The sequence below is a fragment of the Condylostylus longicornis genome, unplaced genomic scaffold, assembly GCF_029603195.1.
Source record: "Condylostylus longicornis isolate FDR11 unplaced genomic scaffold, ASM2960319v2 ptg000004l, whole genome shotgun sequence".
In the NCBI taxonomy this organism is placed as follows: Eukaryota; Metazoa; Arthropoda; class Insecta; order Diptera; family Dolichopodidae; genus Condylostylus; species Condylostylus longicornis.
The window spans coordinates 8,873,636-8,897,328 of record NW_026577973.1 but is presented as its reverse complement, the minus strand read 5'-3'; the positions used below and the strand labels follow the sequence as shown (position 1 = coordinate 8,897,328).

General features: G+C 23.0%; 1 protein-coding gene across 2 annotated transcripts in view; it reads right to left on the bottom strand.

Annotated features, from left to right (window-relative positions):
• Window positions 1-20,055, bottom strand: part of LOC129612636 (putative uncharacterized protein DDB_G0282133) — an 89,187-nt gene extending 69,132 nt beyond the window's left edge. The window contains exons 1-5 of one of the 2 annotated variants that reach the window (XM_055526343.1): window positions 19,599-20,055; window positions 18,168-18,277; window positions 17,878-18,104; window positions 16,209-16,632; window positions 15,976-16,140 (exon numbers count right to left, since the gene is read on the bottom strand). In XM_055526343.1, coding sequence (XP_055382318.1) covers window positions 15,976-16,140; window positions 16,209-16,632; window positions 17,878-18,104; window positions 18,168-18,277; window positions 19,599-19,765 — 1,093 coding nt within the window. In that variant the 5' untranslated portion in view covers window positions 19,766-20,055. Of the gene's footprint in view, window positions 1-133; window positions 1,914-15,975; window positions 16,141-16,208; window positions 16,633-17,877; window positions 18,105-18,167; window positions 18,278-19,598 lie in introns of those variants that run through there. The other variant, XM_055526351.1, reaches the window with a different exon arrangement.
• Between the last annotated feature and the right edge of the window lie 3,638 nt (window positions 20,056-23,693).

Here is a 23,693-nt window from a genome sequence, read left to right as displayed (position 1 = left end):
TAAAAAATAAAAAATGGAAAAAAAAAACAAAAAAAGAAGAAAAGAGCAAAAAACGTGAGGAAAAATAGAAAATTTTTTCGTATCTCTTCTGCTTCGTTCAGTGAACTACAAAAAAAAAAAAAAAAATACTTACCTTTTAGCTTTTCGAGAAAAAAGAAAAAGAAAAGTTTTTAACTTTTATTTTTTCTTCTCTTATTTTTTTTTATTAGTTATCTGTGTTCTTCCTTCGAACTACCCTTGCCTTCGGAAATTCGACCCAGAGTGTTTTGTATAGCACTTCTGTTTTTTTCTTTTAAAGTTTTTACAAAAATGTTACTTTTAAATTTTGTTTTGCTTAACTCTCTTGGGGTTTTACTAAATCTGAGTATATGTCTGTTGCTTTTTTTTGTATTTGGTTGGTGTGCTTTTTCTTTTTCTTTAATTGGATTTTGTTTTTTTAATTGAATTGAAAAAGTATAATTTTTTTTTTTCAGCTTTAAATTTAATTACTTTTCCTTTACTTTCTTTTTTCCTTTTTGATGATTTTGTCAAATTTTTAAGGTTGGATAAAAGTTTTTTTTCTTGTTTTTTTGTTTTTCTTTTGAAAAAGTGATTGAGCTTTTTTGTTAATTCTCCTGTAGCTTTCGAATCACGAAACTGACAATTTTTTGATTTCAAAAATTTTTTTTTTATGTATTTGAAGTATATAAGTATGTATGTATTGAAAGTATGTACAATTTGTATGTAAAATCCAATGATTTTTCAATTTTTTCCTTGGTTTTTTTTTTTGTTTTTAATGCACATAAGACGAAAATAAAAAAGTTATGAAAAACAAATAGGAAAATTTTATTATCCTTTTTGTTTTTATTTTTTTTTGTTCTATCTTTCTTTTTTAATAATCCTTTTGATTTAAGAAACTTTTTTTCCCTTAGATAAAAAATTGCAACTTTTTCTTTGTTTTTTTATTTGCTTTTTTAATAAGCTTATGAAAAATGCAGATGCAAAGTAAATTGTTCACAAAAAAGAAAAAAGTTTTTTTTTTTTTTATTGTTCGTAAATTGCAAGTAACAGTAATAATAATGATGATAACAATAATAAGGAAATAATTGGGCGAAAAGCAAACAATCAAAAGTTTTTATTTTAGCCGGCTCTATAAAACACTAAGAGACACGATGATGTCATGCAACACACGTTTGTACAAGAATAAATTTCACTTTTTTTTTTAATTCTTAAGTTTTTGAATAAAATTTTTTTGCTTGTTTTTATTAAAGAATTTATTTCTTAACAGATTTTTATTAAATATTTTATAAATTTTAATGTTAAGATTAAATAAATAATATAAGTGTATTGAAAAATTTGCAAATTTAATTAGTAATTAGATAGTTATTAATAAATTAATATAATAATAATTTTTTTTAATAATTTATGAATAAAATGTGTATATGTATGTATTAAGTATGCACCCAGAAAAAAAAATATATTGCAGGCTTTTAAATTATAATTAATTTAATAATTTATATTTTACAAAAAAATTAATAAAAGTTTTTTTTTTAATGTTTCTTTTCCATAAAAATGTTTAGAATGCAATTGGAATAATTTAATCCTTTCATTAAAATAGAAAAAAAATAAAAATTTTTTTTCTCTCTTCCTTTTTTGAAATTTTTGACTCAAGTATCTCACTTTTCAGACAAATAAAAAAGACTTATTGTTGATTTTTTTTTGTTGTTTTTTTTTTTAATAATTAATTTTACTTTGCAATTCCAAGAACCGAACGAGATGCTAACAATTGCAGAGACGAAACAAGACTGCATGGCAAACTTTTTCTTTCGTATAAACCATTTTTATATTATTTTTCTTTTTCTGTTTTTGTTTTTTTTTAATTCTTCGGCACACAAATTTTTATTTTATTCTTTTATCATTTTTTTCTTTTTATTTTGTTTTTGTTTTTTTTCTTGTATACAGAAAATTTATTTTTCCTTTATTTTTGTTTTTGATGTTTATTCTTTTATAAGCATACTGTTATAGCAGTAAAGCAACTAGCAAGCAATACATATAGTACAGACAGAATACAGACAGTTTTGTACTTTTAATATTATGTAGTAGCATATACAGAGCAAAAATTATATTATAGGTATAGGTAGGTAGGTATATAATCATATGAAAAATAAGTAAATAAAGAATTATATTACATATTATATATGTTAATGTAGTGTTGGAGGCTATAGTAAAATTATGAAAAATTCTTAGTTAAAATATTGTGAGTGGACAAATGATTGAGTGAAAAGTATACAATATGAATTAGTTTTGTAAGATTTTTATAAATTAATACTTCAGTATATTTCGGATATTGATATTGTGATTTGAAAGAATTTTTTTTTCGTATTATTTAAAAATATAGGGATTATGAATTTTCACTACAACTTCGTAATATGATGCGTGATCTTTGGTATGTACGCGAAAGTCACATACATAGGGATTTGGACGTCCTCGAGGTAAGTGAAGAAATAAGGAACTATGCATAGGGTGCCTATATAGGGCGCTTTTGGAGCATCATTTGAATATTGAAGTCTTCCGGCTTATTAAGGAGAGGATTAGAAAAGAAAGCCCGAACGAACTAGATCTCTCGATTTAGTCTAAAGCGGGAGTAGTCACTGAGACTGAGAGAGAGTAGTCGATTTACTCACTGAGGCGGCACTTTCGTGTCTTCCTTCAAGAAAATCTTACATTTATATTTTCTTGTTTCCATGTTGCATCAAGCTATTTACGTATGTGAAATTTTTTGAGTTTGCAAGTTGTAGGCAAAAATTTTAGAGGAATTATACTCTTTTTATATAACTTGGATTTTAACAAAAATTCCAAATTAATTCAATACCCGGTATTTTGGTTTAATTCTAGCGTAGCGACATAATTGTAAAGTGAAAAGTTTAATGAATGCATTTATTTCTTTCGGGATTTGTGTAAGCAAGACGATAATCTCAAAAAGGTCTAATTGCTTAAAATATCAAAGATAATGTTGGTTTCAGAAATGCAGAATGTTAATGCAAAAACGGAAACTGGAATATTATTAATTTTTCGCTTCATTTGTACTGATGACGAAAAAATAATATTTGAATAATCTTTGTTATACAGCTTAATTTAAAAAAATGATTTTTGATTATTAAAATTAAAAAATCGTAAATTAAAAAATTAATTTTTGATTATTAAATTCGCAAAGATTTCGTTCCAGACTAGTTAGTGACTGTACAAAATAAACATAAAAAGAGGCTAAACACTTATGTAATTCGAAGCCCTATATATACTGAAATTGCAAAAAATTTTCATATCTCTTAAAACTGAAAAAAAAAAACTAATAAAGTTTACTATAATAAATCTTTAATTCCTCCCTTAATAATGTAGTCGTAAAAAAAAAAAATAGTGTATGAAACTTTATTGATAACTTTTAAGTTTATTTCGCGGTCAAATTAAAATATTAATTTTTGTATAATAATTTAAGATTACATGTGACATTTTTTGAACTTAATATTACTAGCCTATAGCATATATAATATATAAAAATAATAAAAAATAAAATTGTCAATATATTAGAAAAATAACGACATTTTGTGTAATGGTTAAAATTTCTTATGAATATTTAATGAAAATGTTATATTTTCGGTTTTCAATTGGGATTGAATAAAAATTTACCATTATTTCAAATATAATTCACATAAATTACATAATATTGACTTGTATTAGTAACATAACGAATTATATTATATAAAAAAAAAAAAAATTTATAAAAATAACCGTAATTTTGAACTTTATGAGTACATATACAAATGTGTATATCTCGTTTCTATAGTATCTCCCGTTTTTTTCCTTTTCCAACCTTTATATACATACATTATATACATTTTTATAATATATATATATAAAATAAAGAAAGGAATGCGCAAAGAACATTTTCTCATATTATATGTCCCAGAGGAGAATAAAACAGATCAAAAAGAAAAAGTAAAAATAAAAAACGAAAAAAATGAAGAAAAAATTCTATAGGAAACAGGATACACACATAAAAATTTTCTCAATTTTCTTGAATTTTCTGTTCTCTACATAAGTACATACGTATATGTTTGTATGTATTTACATATATAGGTACTAAACATTAACCTAAAAGTTTTATTATTTTAATTAACAAAGAAATGAATATATCGTATTTTTTTTTAAATAGAATATTTTCCAGTTATAACCTACATTATTATAAATACAAATTATCCCTATAAATAGCAGGTTTCATTTTCATAAAATTTCAAATACATAATATTAAAATCCTTAATATTTATATTTTTTTTATAACTAAATAATTAAGGCACTCCCATTACTCCCATTAAAATATTGTTAAAATAATTTTTAACTGTTATAATTTTATATTTTTAAAGTGATTTGAATGAGAATTTCTGTACAGTGTTTTGTACATTATGTACTGCGATCGTTTAATAATATAAAGGTGAGCCTGCATCCTTTTACTCTTATGTATTTCCAGGATTATATTAACAAAATCAATAATATGTACATATGTAAAAGATATCATTATAAATATGAGATTTTTATTTGTAGCACGAAATATATTCTCACATAATTTTTTCTACATTTAAAAATAATTTTCTTTTTTAATAAATCTTGAAATTTTGTTGTACTTAACGAAAATAATAAATAATTTAAATTATATAAAAATTATGTATAAATTTATATACATACATATTATACATAAGCTCTTATTTATTATGATTAAATTTGCATATATGCAATATGTATATACATGTGTATTTCATAAACTGTAAAATTACATCATTATTATATACTTGTGCAGACTGCAGATAAAATAATATACATAATTTAAAATAAAATATTATGTATTAATTTCAGACAATGTTGCGAAAGTACTGATATTGTAGTATTTGAACTACAACTGCAATACTTTCAACTTACATTACAGCGTATAGTGTAATCTTTCTAAATGGTTTAAAACATTTTAATAAATGTTAACGTCATAATTCTTTAAAATTGTTTCTGCTATCAAATACCTGTATACACAAAAATTAGTGAAAAATGCCTGTATAACACATAATCAAATCATATTATTAAGGTACTGTTTAAATATACGATCAAACCTATGATTAAATCTACGTTAAATTTTTACGTCTGTTTACATATCAGATTGAAATTATCTGATTGCGCTAAGACTTAACGTCAAAATTAAATAATTTTGCTATAAAAATGATAATGGAAATAAAAATGACGTAATCGCTATCCTAAAATTTCACAAAAAATTAATTGTCGTAATTTTACTTTTAAAATATATGACAATAATTTTTATGTGAATATGAAGTAATTCATTATTATTTGTCCTTAAACGAAGTCCGATGCCTTACAGATTAAATCGTAAACCTTGTAGTATGTGTAAACAGTATAACTAACACTTAGTTAGTGTTTATTTTGTTGGGGTACCATATATTTTACACCATATATTTTACGATTTAACTCTGAAATGTCATTAATGAACGAAATATTGAATAATATTTTAATTTAATGGGCATTTAAGCTAGCGTGCTCTATGGGTCAGTAGTGCAGAAACAGATCAGGAAGAAATTTAAAAATTATATTCAGATACATTTTAAGTAATGAATATGTAATATGGCTTTGTTATTTGTTAAATGGCGTTACTGAAATTACAATTTGTATTACAGAGTTTATAAATATTAAAAACGTGAACCAAAGCAATTCATTTGCATTGAGTAAAATTTTCAAAATATTCTTAAACTATTTTACGTTATTGGAGGACCAAATTAAATGATGGTTAATGCAACATAGTTGCATATTATAGAATTGAAAAGTTGATTAATAATTCAATGATTGCTATCCAATTTCCCTTTCATGAATTACTTCCTAAAATTTTATACTTGTAATTTTTCCTGTTAATTTTTATATAAGAAAAAAACTTGTAAAATATTTGAAACAAAATTAAAATTGTTTCTTTTTTTTCTTTTTGAATTAGTTTACCGTACTTTAATTATGATTCAAATCAACATTTCGCGTAATTATCGATAGACATTGATATACCAAAAATAAAAAATCAAAAATTTTATATCATTTGTACAAAACTTTTACTAAAAGATAGTAAGCAAGAAAGTACACTAGTTTTATTTTTTTGATTTTTTCTTTTGCAGTTACAACGTTACATGTAATTGTTAACGCTCTCCGTATTGCCGTTTAGTAACAATTTAAATTTTGCTTTAAATACTGGTTATGTTTTTTTGCTCTTTTAATTTTCTTTGCATTTTTATTCTTTTATTTTTTTTATAACAAACATGTGATTTTACATATAAGGCAGGCACTGGCAAGCAAGCAATATTTATATTTATATTTATATTTATAAAAAGGTTCCGGTCTGATGAACGCCCGCGTGTCTTAAGATTAACATGCGATTTTAAATGAAGTTATTTTTTATGTGGGTAAAATTTATATTCAATTTTTTGAAGTTGTATGCATAAAAAAAAATAAAAGAGTATAGATTTTTATTTAATTTTCTTTTTGTTGTTGTTTTTTATCCGTAACTGAACTTCATAAGACCGTAAGTAAAGTTACAACAAGAAATGAATTAAATCACGAAAATATAACTTATATTTTCACCAATACTTAAAATGTTGGAGTGTGTATGTGGTGTTTCAGGCTTTTAGTTTTGTTAAAATATCAATTATATATACAAATTTTTTCTTATATAAATCATATTCAATTTCTTATTTTAATTTTTTGATTTTTGTTAGCGTTCAACAGAATTTTATTATTTTTATTATTAAATTATAAGAAACAAGTAGGTAACTATCGCACGTTACATTTGTATAAAAATGTATATACATATATATATATATATGTAGTTATATTTGTAAAGTTAGGATAATAATGGTATAAAAGATATAGTTTTTCTATATAATACAGTATAAAGCATAGATTGACTTACTCGCTTATTGTATTACTGTATATATAGAAAAAATTTTTAAATTAATTATTTTAGTATAGAGAAAATTCAAAAATAGAAATCAATACACAATATTCTATATGATATTTTGATTACTACAATAGAATAAAAAATACTATATGAATTAAATTAAAAAATATATGCGATATATAGTTAGTTTTACTATTAAAATAAAATAGTTACAATATTAATGAAAGAAAAAAAAATAATAGTAATTAAGACTCTATATAGCTTAGAGTAATTTGAATTCTATTATTTTTAATTTTTGATCATATACCAAAGCATGTATGTGTTACGATGCTCTGCCCGCACACCGGCCAACTTTTTATTTCATATGTGTACATACATACATACATATATACCAATTCAATTTAATAATTTAATTATTTTTTTTTTAGAGCATAACAAAACAAATTATGAAGCGAATCATTATAATGCAATTTTATATTATAAATTGAAGAGAATAAATATAAAAATGTCAAAAAGCAAATCAACTTGTAAAATTTCGATTTAAGAAAATTAATATTGGAATAATATACATAATATGTATGTGTATAACAGAGAAAATTAATATGCATACGAGTAATAAGCTTTTACAACATAATTATTATTTGTTTATTTTAATTAACAGTTAAATGCAAGTTAAACAGTTATAGTAATACATATATGAACATTATGTTGTTTTCGTATATGATAATTAATAAGTAATATAATAATAAATAATATATTATAATAGTATGTATAACAAATACGTTAACATTTTTATAGTCCTAATCACATGGATATTAATTATTAAAATTAGTGCGCTAGAAGAAGAATACATGTTTGAAGAATACATTAATTGATATTAATTGAATGTCTATATTGAATGTGATGAGATTATTGTGTGATTGAATACGAGTACATCTCCAAATTTTTACCAATCGCATTGCATACAATAAGGAGCGTTATGTCAAATTTCACGTGTGGATTTTTCGGTGGAAATATGTTTTTCATGTTAAGGAAATGTAAATAAACTATATTTTTAGAGAGATATTTGTTGGCCTGTCTGTCTGTTAGTCTATCTGTGCAGACCAGTATTTCAAGTTCGGATGAATCGATTTTTCTGAAATTTTATATATATGAATTTCCTTTACTTGTAGCATTTTTGCTAAACTACACAATTGATCACTATAATACTGTACCATAACTCACAATACAATTTAAGTAATTTACTTTTATGTATGTGTAAGCAAAACTGGGCAGTAATAAAGAATTACAACAATTCTGATGTTAGAGTACCTGAAGTTCTCTGTATTTTTTGCAATATCAGCAATGAATAATTGATTGAATATCTCGTCATTAGCATTAAAATCAAATCAATACAAAAATTTGGATTAAATTTGTTAATCAGAAACTAATCCTCTAACCCGAAATATAAAAATTCTTAATTAGTTTGATTTGAAAATTCAATCAAAATCAAAAAGGAATTTTATCTTATTCAACAATAAAAAATTTTTTAATTTCTAATATTGATCAAACATTGTCTCTCTTTTGTTTTATATATATGTACGTATATTGTGGTTAGCAATGAGAAGAAACATACCTACGCAAAATAAACAAAGAATTTACTTAATGCCAAAGGGAATTTATTCTATCTAGATTAAAGAAAACTATATTTTCGAGAAACTTTTTAAATTTATTTGTGTTTACAAGATGTCAATTAACAAATTGAGAAATAGTAACTAATTTCGAGAAATCTAAAAACTCAGTAGCTTATAGTTTTTTATAAATAATTTGTATAATAATTACAATCTCCCCTGCAGATGAATCAATAAAAATAAATGACAATATAATGTTAGTTATGTATATAAAGGGTGAGTTTTTTCTAACTTAATTTTTCGCATTCATATATATATTTGATGGGTTAATTTATGAGATTTGTTACAATTGTCAATGTCAAATCACCTCAGATTTATTGACATGGGGAAAAACCAGACAAATATGTGTTACATATGAACAAGATGCACGAAAAAAAACTTGAAATTGAGCCCTTCAAATGCTTAAAATGAAATTTATGGTCATGGTCGCATTTATGTTATATGACCAAATTCTTGTGTTTTTCTTTAAAATTAAAGAAAATTGTCACTTAAAAAACCACCCTATCAAATACGCTGTATATAATATCTTTCAAATAGCTTATATTTATATGGTTTTGAATATAATAGTTATGTAATAAATATACATTAAGTAAAAAAAATTGTATACAAACATTCATTTTATTTACAAGATTGAGTCATAAGTTAAATATTCTACTTGATTTCTATAAAATTTAATGGTATCACACTATAATAAACATACCATTTAAATTTTATTTCATACTTATTGATTGTTAATTTTCAATGACAAAAAAAAAATCATTTAAAATAAACTTGAAAACTGTTCAAATTTTAACAATAATTGTTAAGCCGCATTAGAAATTTTCTTGGCATGACGCAAAAGAAAAATTTAATCCTCACACAATGTACTTTGACAGAAGCAATATTGTACGTTGAGCGAAATTCGGTTTTGAAAATTTTAAATGAGCCTAGTTTTTATCTTAAGGATTTACAAGTTCGAATGATCAAATTTCGAAATACTTTAAATAATATTTGTAACAAAGCAAATATCTTTTAATAGTTTAAAATGTTTCATTAATTAAATAAAAAGTATCAAAAGCAACTTAAAGTTTCCATTTCTAAATAAAAAATATTCGCGTTCTCTAAAACTTAAAAATTATTTTATTTTTCATTATTTTTTTTTTGCTATATAAAAGCAATCATAAACATCAAAAAAATAGATTTTTTCGTATGATTCAGCGGAAAAGATGACAAATCATTAAATTTCTAAAGTGGTGGTAAATAAAAAAAAAAATAAATCAAACAAGAAAAAAAAAATTATGAATTTTTTAAATGAACGCCATACTTCAAGTTTTAATGTATTTTTGTGTTAATTAATGAAGAAGGGAAATGATAGTTTTTGTACTTCTGCTATTTAAAACTCATTTCACTCACTTCTCTATTCAAAGCTATAATTAGAAATATTTTATTTCATATTTGGTATTGTATTTAACATAATATTGAATAAAGAAATGGAAAAAAAAGAAGGAACAACAACAAAATAGAAAATATTTTTAAATATACTTTCATTATCTGTTTTACCATAAAAAAATTTCTCGAGTAATTTTAAAATTTACTAGAAAGTTAAGGTGTTAAGAATTTTGGAAACACAGAGAATATCATTTGAAACAAAAAATGTCGTCATTTAGTCGAAATAAAATTTTTTTAAATCTCTGTTATTTACCAAACTATATAATGACATTCATTATTAACAGATTAAAATTAATATATATGTAATTATTATGTATAGGAATAACTTTCCATTTATTAAGCGTAATATTGACAAACTCGTTAATTAACTAACCTTCCAAATATTGACATTTAAAATTAAACTCATATTTTGGAAATTTAATTAGTATTTTTCCTTAATATAATGTAAGAATATTCAATTTAAGATTTTCCGTAATTTTCTCTATATTCATCTTAGATAATCGGGCAAAAAATATTGCTGAAAAATAATCAGAACATTTGAGTTTTTTATATGTATAAACGCATTGCACTCATAAAATCATTAATTAAGACAGGATTTAGTTCATATTTGTAGTTCTAAATTGGTACTGCAATCGCAAACTGTTTCTGTTACTATATTATTGCGAAAAGTAGTTGCACGAAGGTTCTGTTACAAAATTTACACCAAAAAAAAATACTATCTATTTTGATGCAAATGTTTCTTTATTGTAATAGATTTTGTCATTTTATAGTTTGGATCTTTATTGAAAATAGGCATTTTTAGTTCTAAAATGGAGAATAGTTCTCAATTGATAAGGTTGGCTGCAAACATGAATTTAGTCCAACTTAATTCTTTTTAATTGATTGATTCAGTTTCAATATCAAATTACTTGTCAATATTAACGTAAAATGTTCGTAAATTGTTTACACCAAATTTTGGGTTTGCATGTTTAGCATGTAAACAATGGCAATAATAACGAAAAAATAAGTTTTCATTTAATAATTTATAGTCATTCAAACAAATTAATTACATATTTGGTATATCCTATAATTTGGCAAATTTTGAAAATAAGAAAAAAAAAATGCTGATGAAATTTGACATTTACGAATTTAGGCATACTATTTGACAATTCAAGTTTACAACGCTTTCGTAAATGTATATTTTTTGCAAAATTATTGTCAAATTTTGTGCACATTCTGAATTTATGGCAACGGAAAATAATGTTGGACTAATTCTCTCATTAGCAAAAAAAAAAAATTAAATGCGAACGATTTTCTCACAAAAAAATTTTAGATTCAAACAAAATTGTAGCAAAAGTGGCAACAACAAAAGGAAATATACCATTAACTTAAAATATACCAAATCAAATAAAAAGTTGATTTACAGAAATTTGAAAAAGCGAACCCCTATCTAGTTGTTTACTCATTTCCTTTCATTTTGCATTCTCTCACTAAACAAACTAAATTTCTTTTTCAATGAAAATTTACATAAAAATTTTTTACATTACGTAATTTTTTTTGTAAAAAAACAAAAATTTTTTTAATTTCATTTAAAAATTCTGCATTCGATTCAAATTCCTCATAATTTACTGTTATTTAATAAGAAAAAATAAAACAAAAAAACGTAAGTGACAACTTTTACATAAAACCGTGATTATTATAAAATCACAAGGATAAAATCAATTTGATTGTGGAGGCATAAAAAGTATCGAAAAATTTTGACGAATTTTTCAGTCTCTAATTTTTTTTTTCTTTGGTTTCATTTCACTCAATCAATGGAAAATTTTTTTTCTTGTTTAATTTTCTTTTCTCTATATGCTCTATAAAAATGGACAAATTTCCTTTCTTTATTATAGTCTTTATCTTTAATTAATTAAGCCAAGTTATACAATAATCAGTCTAATAAATACACCACAAAATATTGTAAAAAAAGAATAATAAAACACGACAATCAAAAATCTTTTTTTAAAATAAAAGTTAATAGCAAAATTAGTAAATCGCTCAGATGTGTGCACAATTAAGAGTTCGTTCAACCACCAAAATTAAATATAAGTAAAATGAAATGAAATGAAATAAAAAGAAAAAAATTGTATTGTGAAACTTTTACCAAAGAAAGACAAAAAATTTTGATAGTTTTTATAAGTTTAGTAAAAAAGTTGTAAGTTGATTTGATCATTATTATTATAGAACAAGCACAATACAAACATATACGAGTTGGTTATATAATCATTCTTGAACAGAATTTTATTCATTCAATTTTATAAAAATTATAATTTTCTAATTTTTGTTTTTATTTTAACTTTGATGTTTAATAATAATATAATTAGTTCTCTTGAGTCATTGATAAAGTTCACTGTTTGATTAACTACTATAATAAATTAGCATAAAATTCTTATAAATTTCATAGCGAGATTTTCTATTTCATAGTCTTTAAACAAATTCAAATGTTTGAGAATTTGTTTTGAAAAGCCGGGTATAAATCAGAATTAATTTATAACAATTAATTTAAGTAATTAAATGGTTAAAAATTGTTTATATTTTTAATGAAATTTAGCTTATTATTAAAAATGATAATAAAATTTGAAAATTTTTTGAAAAAAATCGATCTATCTTAATATTTCGAGAAATAAATAAAGATCAAATGTGCAAAATGTAAAAAATAACATAAGGATATTAAATTAGATCTTAAAATTGAATAATATTTGAAATAAAAATTATATTGTCCTCTTCAACAACTTTTTCGAACCAAATCAAACGAAATAGAAAATTAAAGTTAATTTGTATAGTACAGATTATCATAAACGCAATACTGCAAAACAATAATAGCGAAATGCAATACTGCAAAAACATAATATAATAAATATGTAATATATTTTTAACTATTCTATAAAATCAAAACAGTTAATATGATTTAATTGCGCTACTCATACTAATTTCGCTATATTGCAAAAAATCAACCATATTAATGAGTAATTTGGATTAGAAACATTTGTTTATGAACACAAAAATAGTGCAGTTTTCGCTATACATATATCGCGACATATCACGTTTATTAAAAAATCTAGTATTAAACATAAGTTTTCTTAAATTTAAAATTATTTAACTGTTAACTATAATAAGAATCAGTCCCGTAAATAATTTTAATTAAGTATGTAAAATGAAATAATAATTGATATGCAACTCAGTTGAAGTGTGGGTGTGACTTTTTGGGCTTCTTTACTTCATTCCTCGAATTTTTTTTTTATGTTTTACGTGTTTTAATTTTAAAATTTTTGCAAATGTAATAAAATGATTTTTTGTTAATATTAAATTATATCTCTGATAAACTTTAATTTGAAAAATAAAAAAACAAAAATCATTAAAAATCTCGAATACATTTAACCGGTGTATTGTGACTAAAATTAATTTTTCTTTTCCTGTGGTTCAAACAAAGTATCAATTGGATGTTTGCAAAAAAAAAAACATTTTTAAAAAACTAAAAATTTGTAAAATGACTGACGAATTACACCCAAATAATTTCAAACAAACGATGAGTCATTATTTAATGGTACATATACGAAAATCTAGAAATTTTACAAAAGAGGATGGGTCTTCGGTACTTGGTAAATAAATATCAATCGAAAGGTAACCCATAGAGTTCTTAAAGAGAATGTAGGAGTTAAAAGTACTCTTCATTTTAATGCAAATAGTAATTCAACTAAATTATCTATTAATATTTTTTTGAATAAGATTTTAAAATTTACAAAATAAGGTAAAAAACCAAAACTAATCTGACTATTGAAATAAATTTTATGTAATTTGCGTAGTTAGTAAAATCATTTTCTTAAAATCTCAGTTGTATCAGAGCATAAGCTAAACAAAATTTTTTTTGAGAAGGCAGTCATTTAATAAAACAAAAATTGTTTTTTTTTTTTATATTTTTCTTTTAACTTAATTTTTTACTCTTATAAGTTTTGTGTTTAACTGGGACAATCTAAATTAGGATTACCATACTTTCAAATTTAAAATTTGCAATATTTTTAAATTAACATTCTTATATTTGTACATACATACATATAAATTTTTTGAATAAACTTAATTGGACAGAATTTTATCCATTTTTAAATATCAAGTAGCAACATTTTTTTAATTACGTGTTTAACAAAACTTTAATAATCGAAACTTACTTATTTAGTAAATAAATTTTATAGTTTACACCATATTTCTTGGTTATGTTAAACTTATTTCATATCATTTTTATAGTAAATAAATAAAAAAAAAATGTAAATTAATAATATCTGTACAAGTGAGAATTCAAAGCAATTATTAACAACTCGTTTAATATTACGGAAAAAATAACTTTGAAATTCAACCAAACTTTAGGCGCACATTACAATGTAATTTTTTAATTGTAAAACACATATTTTACTGCATAAATAAGTCAATAAAACATTTGCACATTTTATTAATTATAAGGTAATTATTTTTTTTTAAACTATTTAATCTGAATAATCTGGTAACCCAATGAAAATTTAATGAGAAAATAAGTTATGGTATTGGGAGTTAAGATAAATCAAGCAACAAATCCAAGGCAAACAATTTCAGGACATCAATTGTAACAAAACAGGTTACGGATGAACAAGAAAAGAAAACGAAAAAGTATAAAATGAAAAAAAAGAAAAATGATTTAAGATTATAAGAAAAAAAGTTAAAATAAGAAAAAAGTTAAAAATATAAGTCAAAAAACGAATTTTATTTTTTTATCCATTCTTCATGCTTTAGTTTTAAATGTGGAATGTAAGAGACAAAATTTTTCGTACAGTCCCTCGGTTGAAAAAAAATATACCAACTTTTTTTCTTTTAATTTTGTTAAATTTAAAGGTAGGTGTTCTTCATAAAAATAGATACATAGGTATAATGTGTAAGTAAATTTTTGCTTAAATTCAAAAAATACATTCAAAAAATATTATAAAATTTATTTTAGAAAATAATGCATAAGAAAAACTGGACTTTTTCGCAAATTATGAAATATAGTTACTGTTGTTTAAAATTCATTCGATTTCTTGAAAATGTCTAGTATTTTAATATTGGAATGTAATTATTGCGTAGGGTTGCATGTTCGAGTTTTATCAAGGTCGTAAATGATAAAAACATGAACTTTATAAGAAATATTACGAAAACAAAAATTCAAAAATTTATACCATCTACGCACTAATATTATCTTGTTTTCAAGTGTTAAGTACAAATTAATAAGTATTATATTAAAATTGAAAATGTGAATATTTTAAAAATATTTTTGAATAGATAGACAGCTACAATATTAACTACTTAAAATGTTCATGTATATTTTATTTATGAAATATTTTAAGTCATAGAAGATATTTTGTATGACTGAATGGGGTCAAATAAATTAAATGTCTTAAATAAGTATTTGTTAATAAAAACTGTCATTTCAGAGTTCCTAAAACAATTTCCTAAAAATTGTTACTAAAAATTTTTACTATTTCTAAAAAAATTTTAATGAATTAAGATGTAGTACAAAAATAAATTCGTTTCTGGGTTAAAATTTTTTGCAAAATATAATTTCACTATAATAATTCTAATAATTCTCCTAATTTGGAAAATTTAAAAAGAACCATGCAAAATAATTTATTCGACAAAATAATTATGTATAGTATGTTCATAATTTAAAATCAAAATAAAGATTTTCAATGAAATCAATTATAAATTTGATCAAATTGTTTATTTCAATCGATAACATCAACTAAAATTTTTAAATTTGAAATCGATAACATATCAATAATAGCCTGCAAAAATCAACAGTTGAGTATGCAATTGCATTATGAAATTTTATAAATATCAATTAATTCTTACAAAACGTTTTATAATTAAAAAAAAAAAAAAGACGTGACTTACCGTAATCTTCTCGCAAACTTTTATATATTATAAATGCAACTCGTTCTTCTTCAACATGATCCCATAATCCATCGCATCCTAATACGAGAAAATCTTCATTTTTGTCTAATTCGATACCAACAATGTCTGGTTCCGCTGTGATATGTGGTCTACAACTAATATTTCCTATAAATTAATATTTACGTATAAATATTTAGTGTTTTAAATATTAAAAATAAAAGCGATTTGTGTACCTATAGCTCGAGACAAGTTAATTAATCCATTAACTCTCCACTGTCCTTCCCATTTTATAACTGCACCACCTGCATCAATTATCCTTTTTTGTTCATTCGGATCTTCTGGCTTGTGTGATTTCACTATTTGCATAATACTTCCTTGTTTAACTAAAAGAGCTCTGGAATCACCTACCCACCCTACATACAAACGTGAAGCTTCAGGAAAATATAAAGCACAGACAGCAGTTGTCCCTCCTTTAACTGATTTCTTTAAAAAATTTGTATCTGTATCTAAAAAAGCTTGCCGCAAAGCCAGTTCTGGTTGTAGCGACAAATACTTTTGTGCGGCTAAAAAATTTGGAAGTTGTGTAGACGCATAAGAGGAAGCATTAATTCCTCCATGACCATCGAAAACACCATAAAAACATGCTTTTCCACAATTCTAAAGTAATATATGAAAAAAATTAAGGAAATATATATTTATAATAAAAATATGTATTATTTATGCGTTAGCAATTTTTACTTTATTTTTTTTTTATCTAATCTAAAAATTTTCAATAAAATTTGCATTCTAAATTATTAATATAACATTGTTGAACTAGGGCTGAATAATGTTAGTCGTGTTATTTAAGCTATTTGCACTTATATATGAATCTGTGTAAAAAAAGATATTTTATAAGAAAAAATTATAAGTATGTGAAATTGAATGTGGTACACTAATATTTCATGCATTTAGTTGAGATGGAACTCTAGTACCTAGTATTTTTATATTGATGTTAGTACCTTTTATTTTAAATTGATGAGGAAAATTATTTTAGCGAACTGATTGAAGCAAATAAAATTACGTATGCATACATGTATTCAATTTTGGTTTTTGTGGATTTATAGCATTGCTAACAGAATTTCAAAAAATTTTTAAATTTCAAATATAAAAGATTTCAATGAGTAATAAGTACATATTCAAGTAAATAGGCTGTCCACACTTCAAGTAAATTGGCTATCTATTAATAATTTGTTTATCTGAATTAAAACTTGAACAAAACCTTTAGTTTAATTGAGTCAATTAAACCAAAGATTTTGAATTTAACGAAAACTTTTATTTTTAAATTACAGAAATTTCTCAGTACGATAAATGTTTGTAATTAATTTAAAAAGATATGTATATGTTCATATTTGGAAAATTAAAAAATTGGCAATAAATTTAATTATTAGAAGAATTCGTTTGTAATCAAAAGTAAGCCTTTTTCCAAGTAAGTTAGACTAAAAAACTGGATTATAAACAACGTTAACAAAATTATCAAATTTTTTTCAAAAATCGTGAAGCAGTAAAATTTTTCGTGTTTCATATTAAAGCTAAATTTTAAAAATTCTAAAGCAAGAATGGATGCAATAAATTCTTTTTTTTATTCTAATTGCGAACATTTTTTGAAATATTTTTCCGAAAGTTGCTAAATCGTATAACTAAATGGTGTAACCTTCTAAGCATTATTTTTATTTATATGATAGATTAAAATTAATTTACGTTTTTTTTTAATAAATGACATCTCAACCCAAGAATTGCTCAGATTGCGGACTTTCAGAATGATGTTATAAAAAAGTTAGACCCGTGAAGTAAAGAGTGTGTCATAAATAAAGTAAATCTTCCTTTTTGTTTCGTAAAATTAATTTCCTCGTATTATTGGTTTACCTCAATATTATAAGTTTCCGTAAAGTCATCAATGCAAATATGTCTATCTTCCATATATCTTCTGCGGTTTTTGACCGCTCCAGATATATTTGTTGGAATTTCATATAAATTTGTACTATCACTATTCGATGATAAAATTTTATTTAATTCTATATTATCCAATAAACGTTGACAAAAATTCTTAATAAACGTTGCTGCTAACTGTTTTAAATTCGACGGATTGAATGCTAAAATATAATACAAAAATAATTAATATTTTAAAATGCCATTTTAATTTAAAATTTACTTACTTTTAGAATTTGAGTTAGGATTATGTAATTCAGGATATTCTTCCGATTTCGACTGAAAAGTCTGAACTACATTTTTCACAATTGGAGCAAGTAGCTTCTGTGGGCATTTTCTAAAATAAAGGAAAAAAAAAGTTAGGTTAATTATTTTTTTTACACAATTAACAAGATGCACTCACGATGTTTGTATGTACTTTGATAAAAATATATTTTATTAAATGTAAAAAAAAAACAACAAGTAACTTTATATTCTTAGGTAGGTATTTCGTGATAAAAAAGCTCCTTATGTAATGTGATAGTTTATCCAATAAAGCGCAGTATTAAAAACAGAATCTAGGGTAATCTTGGGTAGGTACGAAAATTTGTATCTTTGTAATTTATTTTTAGCGTTTGTTTCAATTAGAATACTTAACATATAAATTCTATAAATAATAGAAAATGCATTTTGAAATAAAACTATTTTATATTCATGATATCTCCGACATAATGTCTAGGTACCTAAGTATGTTTTTTACTGAAATGATCCACGTTAATAAATATACTTGTATGAGTGAGTATATTATGCATCACTAAAAGGATTAACATGGATCGCTAAAAGGAAATTAACACATTTATGTAATAAGTATATGAAATCGATTTTCAAATCTTACTTAATGATATGAAATTCTTAATTTGAGAATCTCACGTAAAAGTATCAGCTCACTTTAAAGGTTTTAATTATAGTTTGACATAACGTATATGTCTACCTATTTAGATGGAAATTCTAAATTGCAATCTAAAATCTTTTTAAAGTTAATGTTAAAAAGTTTTATTAACTAGTGAAATATATAAGTAGGTATACCTAGATATTTCACTCCACTCTAATTTGATCAATTATTGTACAGTAATTTAAAATACTAAGTATTTGTATTGCAACATCTTTGATTGATGCCAAGATCAATTTACAAATAAGTACATAATCTATATATACATACTTATGTGCATTTGACTTTATATTCATAAGTATATCTATGGAAGCAGTAATTTTATTATAAAACATTATTGTAGAAGTATGCATTTATACTTGTTTTATATAAGTAATACCTATATTTAAAAAAGTTAATGAAAATTATATTATTACATTTTTTAGTCATAATACTGGTTTTTTTTTGTAAAAATTATAATTCATATTTGGATACCTATATATTATATGTATATATAATATAACTTTGTTTTATTTTTTTGTTTTTGCGGTTACCGCTAAATAATTTATGTACCTCCATATATCGGTGAGTATGTCGGTACCCACTTATATAACATTAAGTGTGTGTACATACATTTGTGATGCTATTCTACATCTGAGTCATACAAATATTTTCATTCTTTGGGGGTTATATTTAAAAAAAATATATACATATACTTATATTGTATATAATACGAAGAGGTTCTACTTACAAATTTATTAAATGATTTAATGAACAGCTAATAAATTCAGCAATTAATTCAGTGTCCGTGAGTTCATATGGTACCGTTTTCGTTAGTAAAATTTCATCTTTTTGAATTTGATTTGAAGATATTTTCTCTAAAAATAAGCGATATTCAATGAGTTCTTCACAAGACATCTTGTACAGTTCGTCCTTAAAATGTTTGGTGTGTAAGAAAATTCAATTTTTTCTTTTTTATAAAATAGTAGAAAAATATTTTTAAATGCCTTTGGTATGTAACAAATGCCAATAGAATTTGAAGTTCTCTTAATATTTTGCACTTAAAATATTTACAAATCTTATTTTTTAAAATAAAAATTGTACACAAAACATTTAATTCGAAATTTTTTTTTAAATAAATATAAAGAATATTAAATTTTTATAAAAGGAAAAAAAAATGTGAATGAAAATTTTTGATTCGCAATTAATCACCCACTTATTTTTAATAAACAACAAACAAGAATGAAAATAGAAAACTAAATCCTTTCAAAATCAGATGTTGATAAACTAACGCTTAAAAGCGCTATCTTTTGTAAATTTTATCAATTAACAATATGCTTTTTACGTTAAAAATTTTGCTATTGCCACATCTTCTTAAAAAACTGACTAAATTGAAATTGATTTTAGTACTGCCAGTGTATTTGAAAGAAATTAAATATTTAGCTAAATTATAGAGTATTGTAAAAGCAACATTAATAATTTTTACACATACTTCTCCTCGTCTTAAATTCATGCATTTTTAGTTTAAAATAACATGTCTTTTCTGCTTAAATAATGAGTCTGTTTGCAAAAAATCCAATTTAAAAATTTTAAATTTGGGTTATTATTCTAAACACGAATTAATCGAAATAGTTTACTTGCATGTGCAATAAATTTCTTGAATTCCGACAATTATTTCTTATACATTTAAACTGTACGAATAAAATAATATAATGTACTTAAAATCAACATGAGTTTGACATTAGCTGACAAGTATTATATTGTAATTTGTCATTTTGAATTTTTCAACCCGCGTAGATACAATCGATTTTCAAGTCAAACTAAAAATCTTTTCGGATCTACTTAACTTGAAAACTTGATCTACTTAACTTGAATTTCTATACCAATATTTCAACAATCGCTAGTATATATTACCGCAAAAATGTTGAAAATGTTTATTACAAAAGTTACGGTAAAATTCTGATAATCACACAAGTATAAAGATGAACAAGTTCCATTGAAGAAAAAAATAAATGTATACATACCATTTTAAAATGATGCTCTGTCGTTTTGAAAAATAATACACAAAAATAATGAATAATACACAAAAATTTAATAAAAAATAATAAACAAAATATACTAAATATACTCTCTAATTTGATACATAATTTCAATCTAAGACAGGAAAAAGTTTTTATCTTTCATCATTAACTCACAATCTTCGTCCATTTACCAAAAAACGTTTATTAATAACATATAAGTATAAACGAGGACTTATAAGGGTTTACAAAATGGATGACAGAATAGATTTACAAAATGGAAAGCCATTCTACCTAAAGTAATTGTGAAAGTCCTATTCCACACTATATAGTTGAATATTTGTTCAAAGAATTGAATCACTTAATCGTAGTGATATTTATCGTAAAGAAGATCGATTTTAATACCCAAAACACAAACCAATTTATATATTTCAGATTTGTGTCTTAAATAATTTTTTTATATGCATTTTTGGATAAATATATCACTTAGTGATTTGCTTCTCAAAATAAATCCTACATATTTTCAAACTTCAACAACTAAAATCGTGTACAATACTATAACTGCAAATTTAAATTTAATAAAAATAATAAAAACTATTGAGATCTTGTTAGTCAAGAATTTTAAAATATTATGGAACAATAGGAATAAGTACGTACATATATCATAAAAAAGGGTTAAATAAAAATAAAACACGAGTAGACACCAAACGAAGGAAATCATTATTGAAATTTTTAGATATTCCAGTCTTATGCAATTTTAACAAAATTGAAAGTACATAATTATTTTAAATTTCCGGTCATATTTTATTTTTGATTATTTCACTGTAAATTATCTATTAATATTATCTTTGGGATTCATGCGTTTCTATAAAATAATATTACACTTAAAAAGCCGTTGATATTGCACCTTTTTTAGGTAAAATATGTTTTACCTCTTTGTATGCAATTATAACAGATACCTATGTACATGATTTTTAGAATATATAAAATACTTACCAACTTTCTTCGCCCAAAAGCCTAGTTCTTGTGAATAAAATGCCAAATTCAATATAAATTTAATAGTATAAATGTGTCTGCCCGTCAAACGTTTTAACTTCAAAAAAAAAATGCAAATAATTAGTATAAGAACGTGGTCAGGATGATTTTAAAATTGGATAACATAAATCATTTTCTCCACTACGAATTCTACTTGTAGCAATAAAGTTCGTAGAAATTATGAAAGTCAAATAATTATATACAAATAAATAAATTCGGATTAAATTTTTAATATATTAAATAATAATCATGAATTTCAATCGCAATGCAAAAACATAAACCTAAAAACCTGAAAAAAATAATTTAAAAACCATTTTCCTTGCTTTTTTAACTTTTAAAAAAATTTCTTTAACATAAAAAAGGCATATTATATTTTTTAATTAAAAAATAAAAAGTTATTACTTTCAAAATTTGGGAAAATGCTGCTATCATAATCACTTAATAACTTCTTGAACATTTTGAAATTTTTATAACTTTTCGATAGTATCTTAACTATTGTTAAATAACTGTTGAAAGAAATTTACGAGCAGAGTTCATAATACAATGGTGCAATGCATATGTTTAAAAAACAAATTCTTCCATTAAACCAATTTAAAGAAAACAAATGATGATGACAATCAAGTTAGTGCAGATCTAGTACTTTTACCATTTTATTAAGTATAATGCAGATAATATATTTGAATAATATAAAACATGTACATAAAAAGTTACACATTTATTTAACTTTTTGAAAAAATAATCAAAAATTTATTTATTGCTGATTTTTTTACGTATAAATTCCAATTTTCTATGGTTTGGGAGTATAAAAATTCTTTACTTTATTAATTATCTAGACATGTTCTAATAACAGTAAAAGTTTATCTTTAGAATTTTATTAAAAAACTTTTCGTTTATTGTATTTTAGGAGAAAAATAATTTGCTGAACAGCCTTGCTTTACATATTAATTTTCGAGAAATTATTATTCTTTAAGAATTCTTTAAAATTGATTTCTTGAAGTAATAATAAATGGGTATTATACAAATAGTGTCATTAAAGATGTATGTATTAAATATTTAGAATTCTGTTAGATACATGGAGTTTTTATTTTTTTATTCGAAAGATTGAGATTTGAAATTATAATATTCAACAATTTGTAATAAATTTCGTGGAACTGCCTCATTAAAATGCGCTAGAGGATTGCATTTGCAAAGAAATTCGTTTCAGAATGTAAAATTTTTATAATTTTATGAAAATTTAGAGTAATAGTAGAATTATAGTTAAAGAATGTGAAAATTTTAGAATGAAAATAATGTGCTAAATAAAATATTATATAACATGAGATCATAATAGAACAAAAAAATTAAATCTAGAGTTTTAACATAATATTTAATTTTTTCTATATAATTATTTATATTATGTTGAATATTATTTGTTGTACACAATTAAAATAAAAATTAACTTTAACTTTAATTTATGACAAAATTTTTTAACACAAATTCTAAAGATACATACTTACTACGAAATGCTAAATCTAATTAAAAAATATATGTACACGGATATATTGTTCCTAAAATTATTTTTATATTTTTGTATTAATTTGCAACATGTTTTAAATAACAAATTTTTAATGTTTTATAATATTTTTATTATTTTATTAGCTTAAAAATAACATAATTTTAGGTTTTTATGAGAAAATTAGATCGAGATGAGTAAAAATAAAAATATTACAAGGTAAGTTTTATCTTTATTTTGATTATTTTGTTTGTACATATGCACTTGTCCACAAAAAAAAAAAAAAAAAAAAAAACCCATA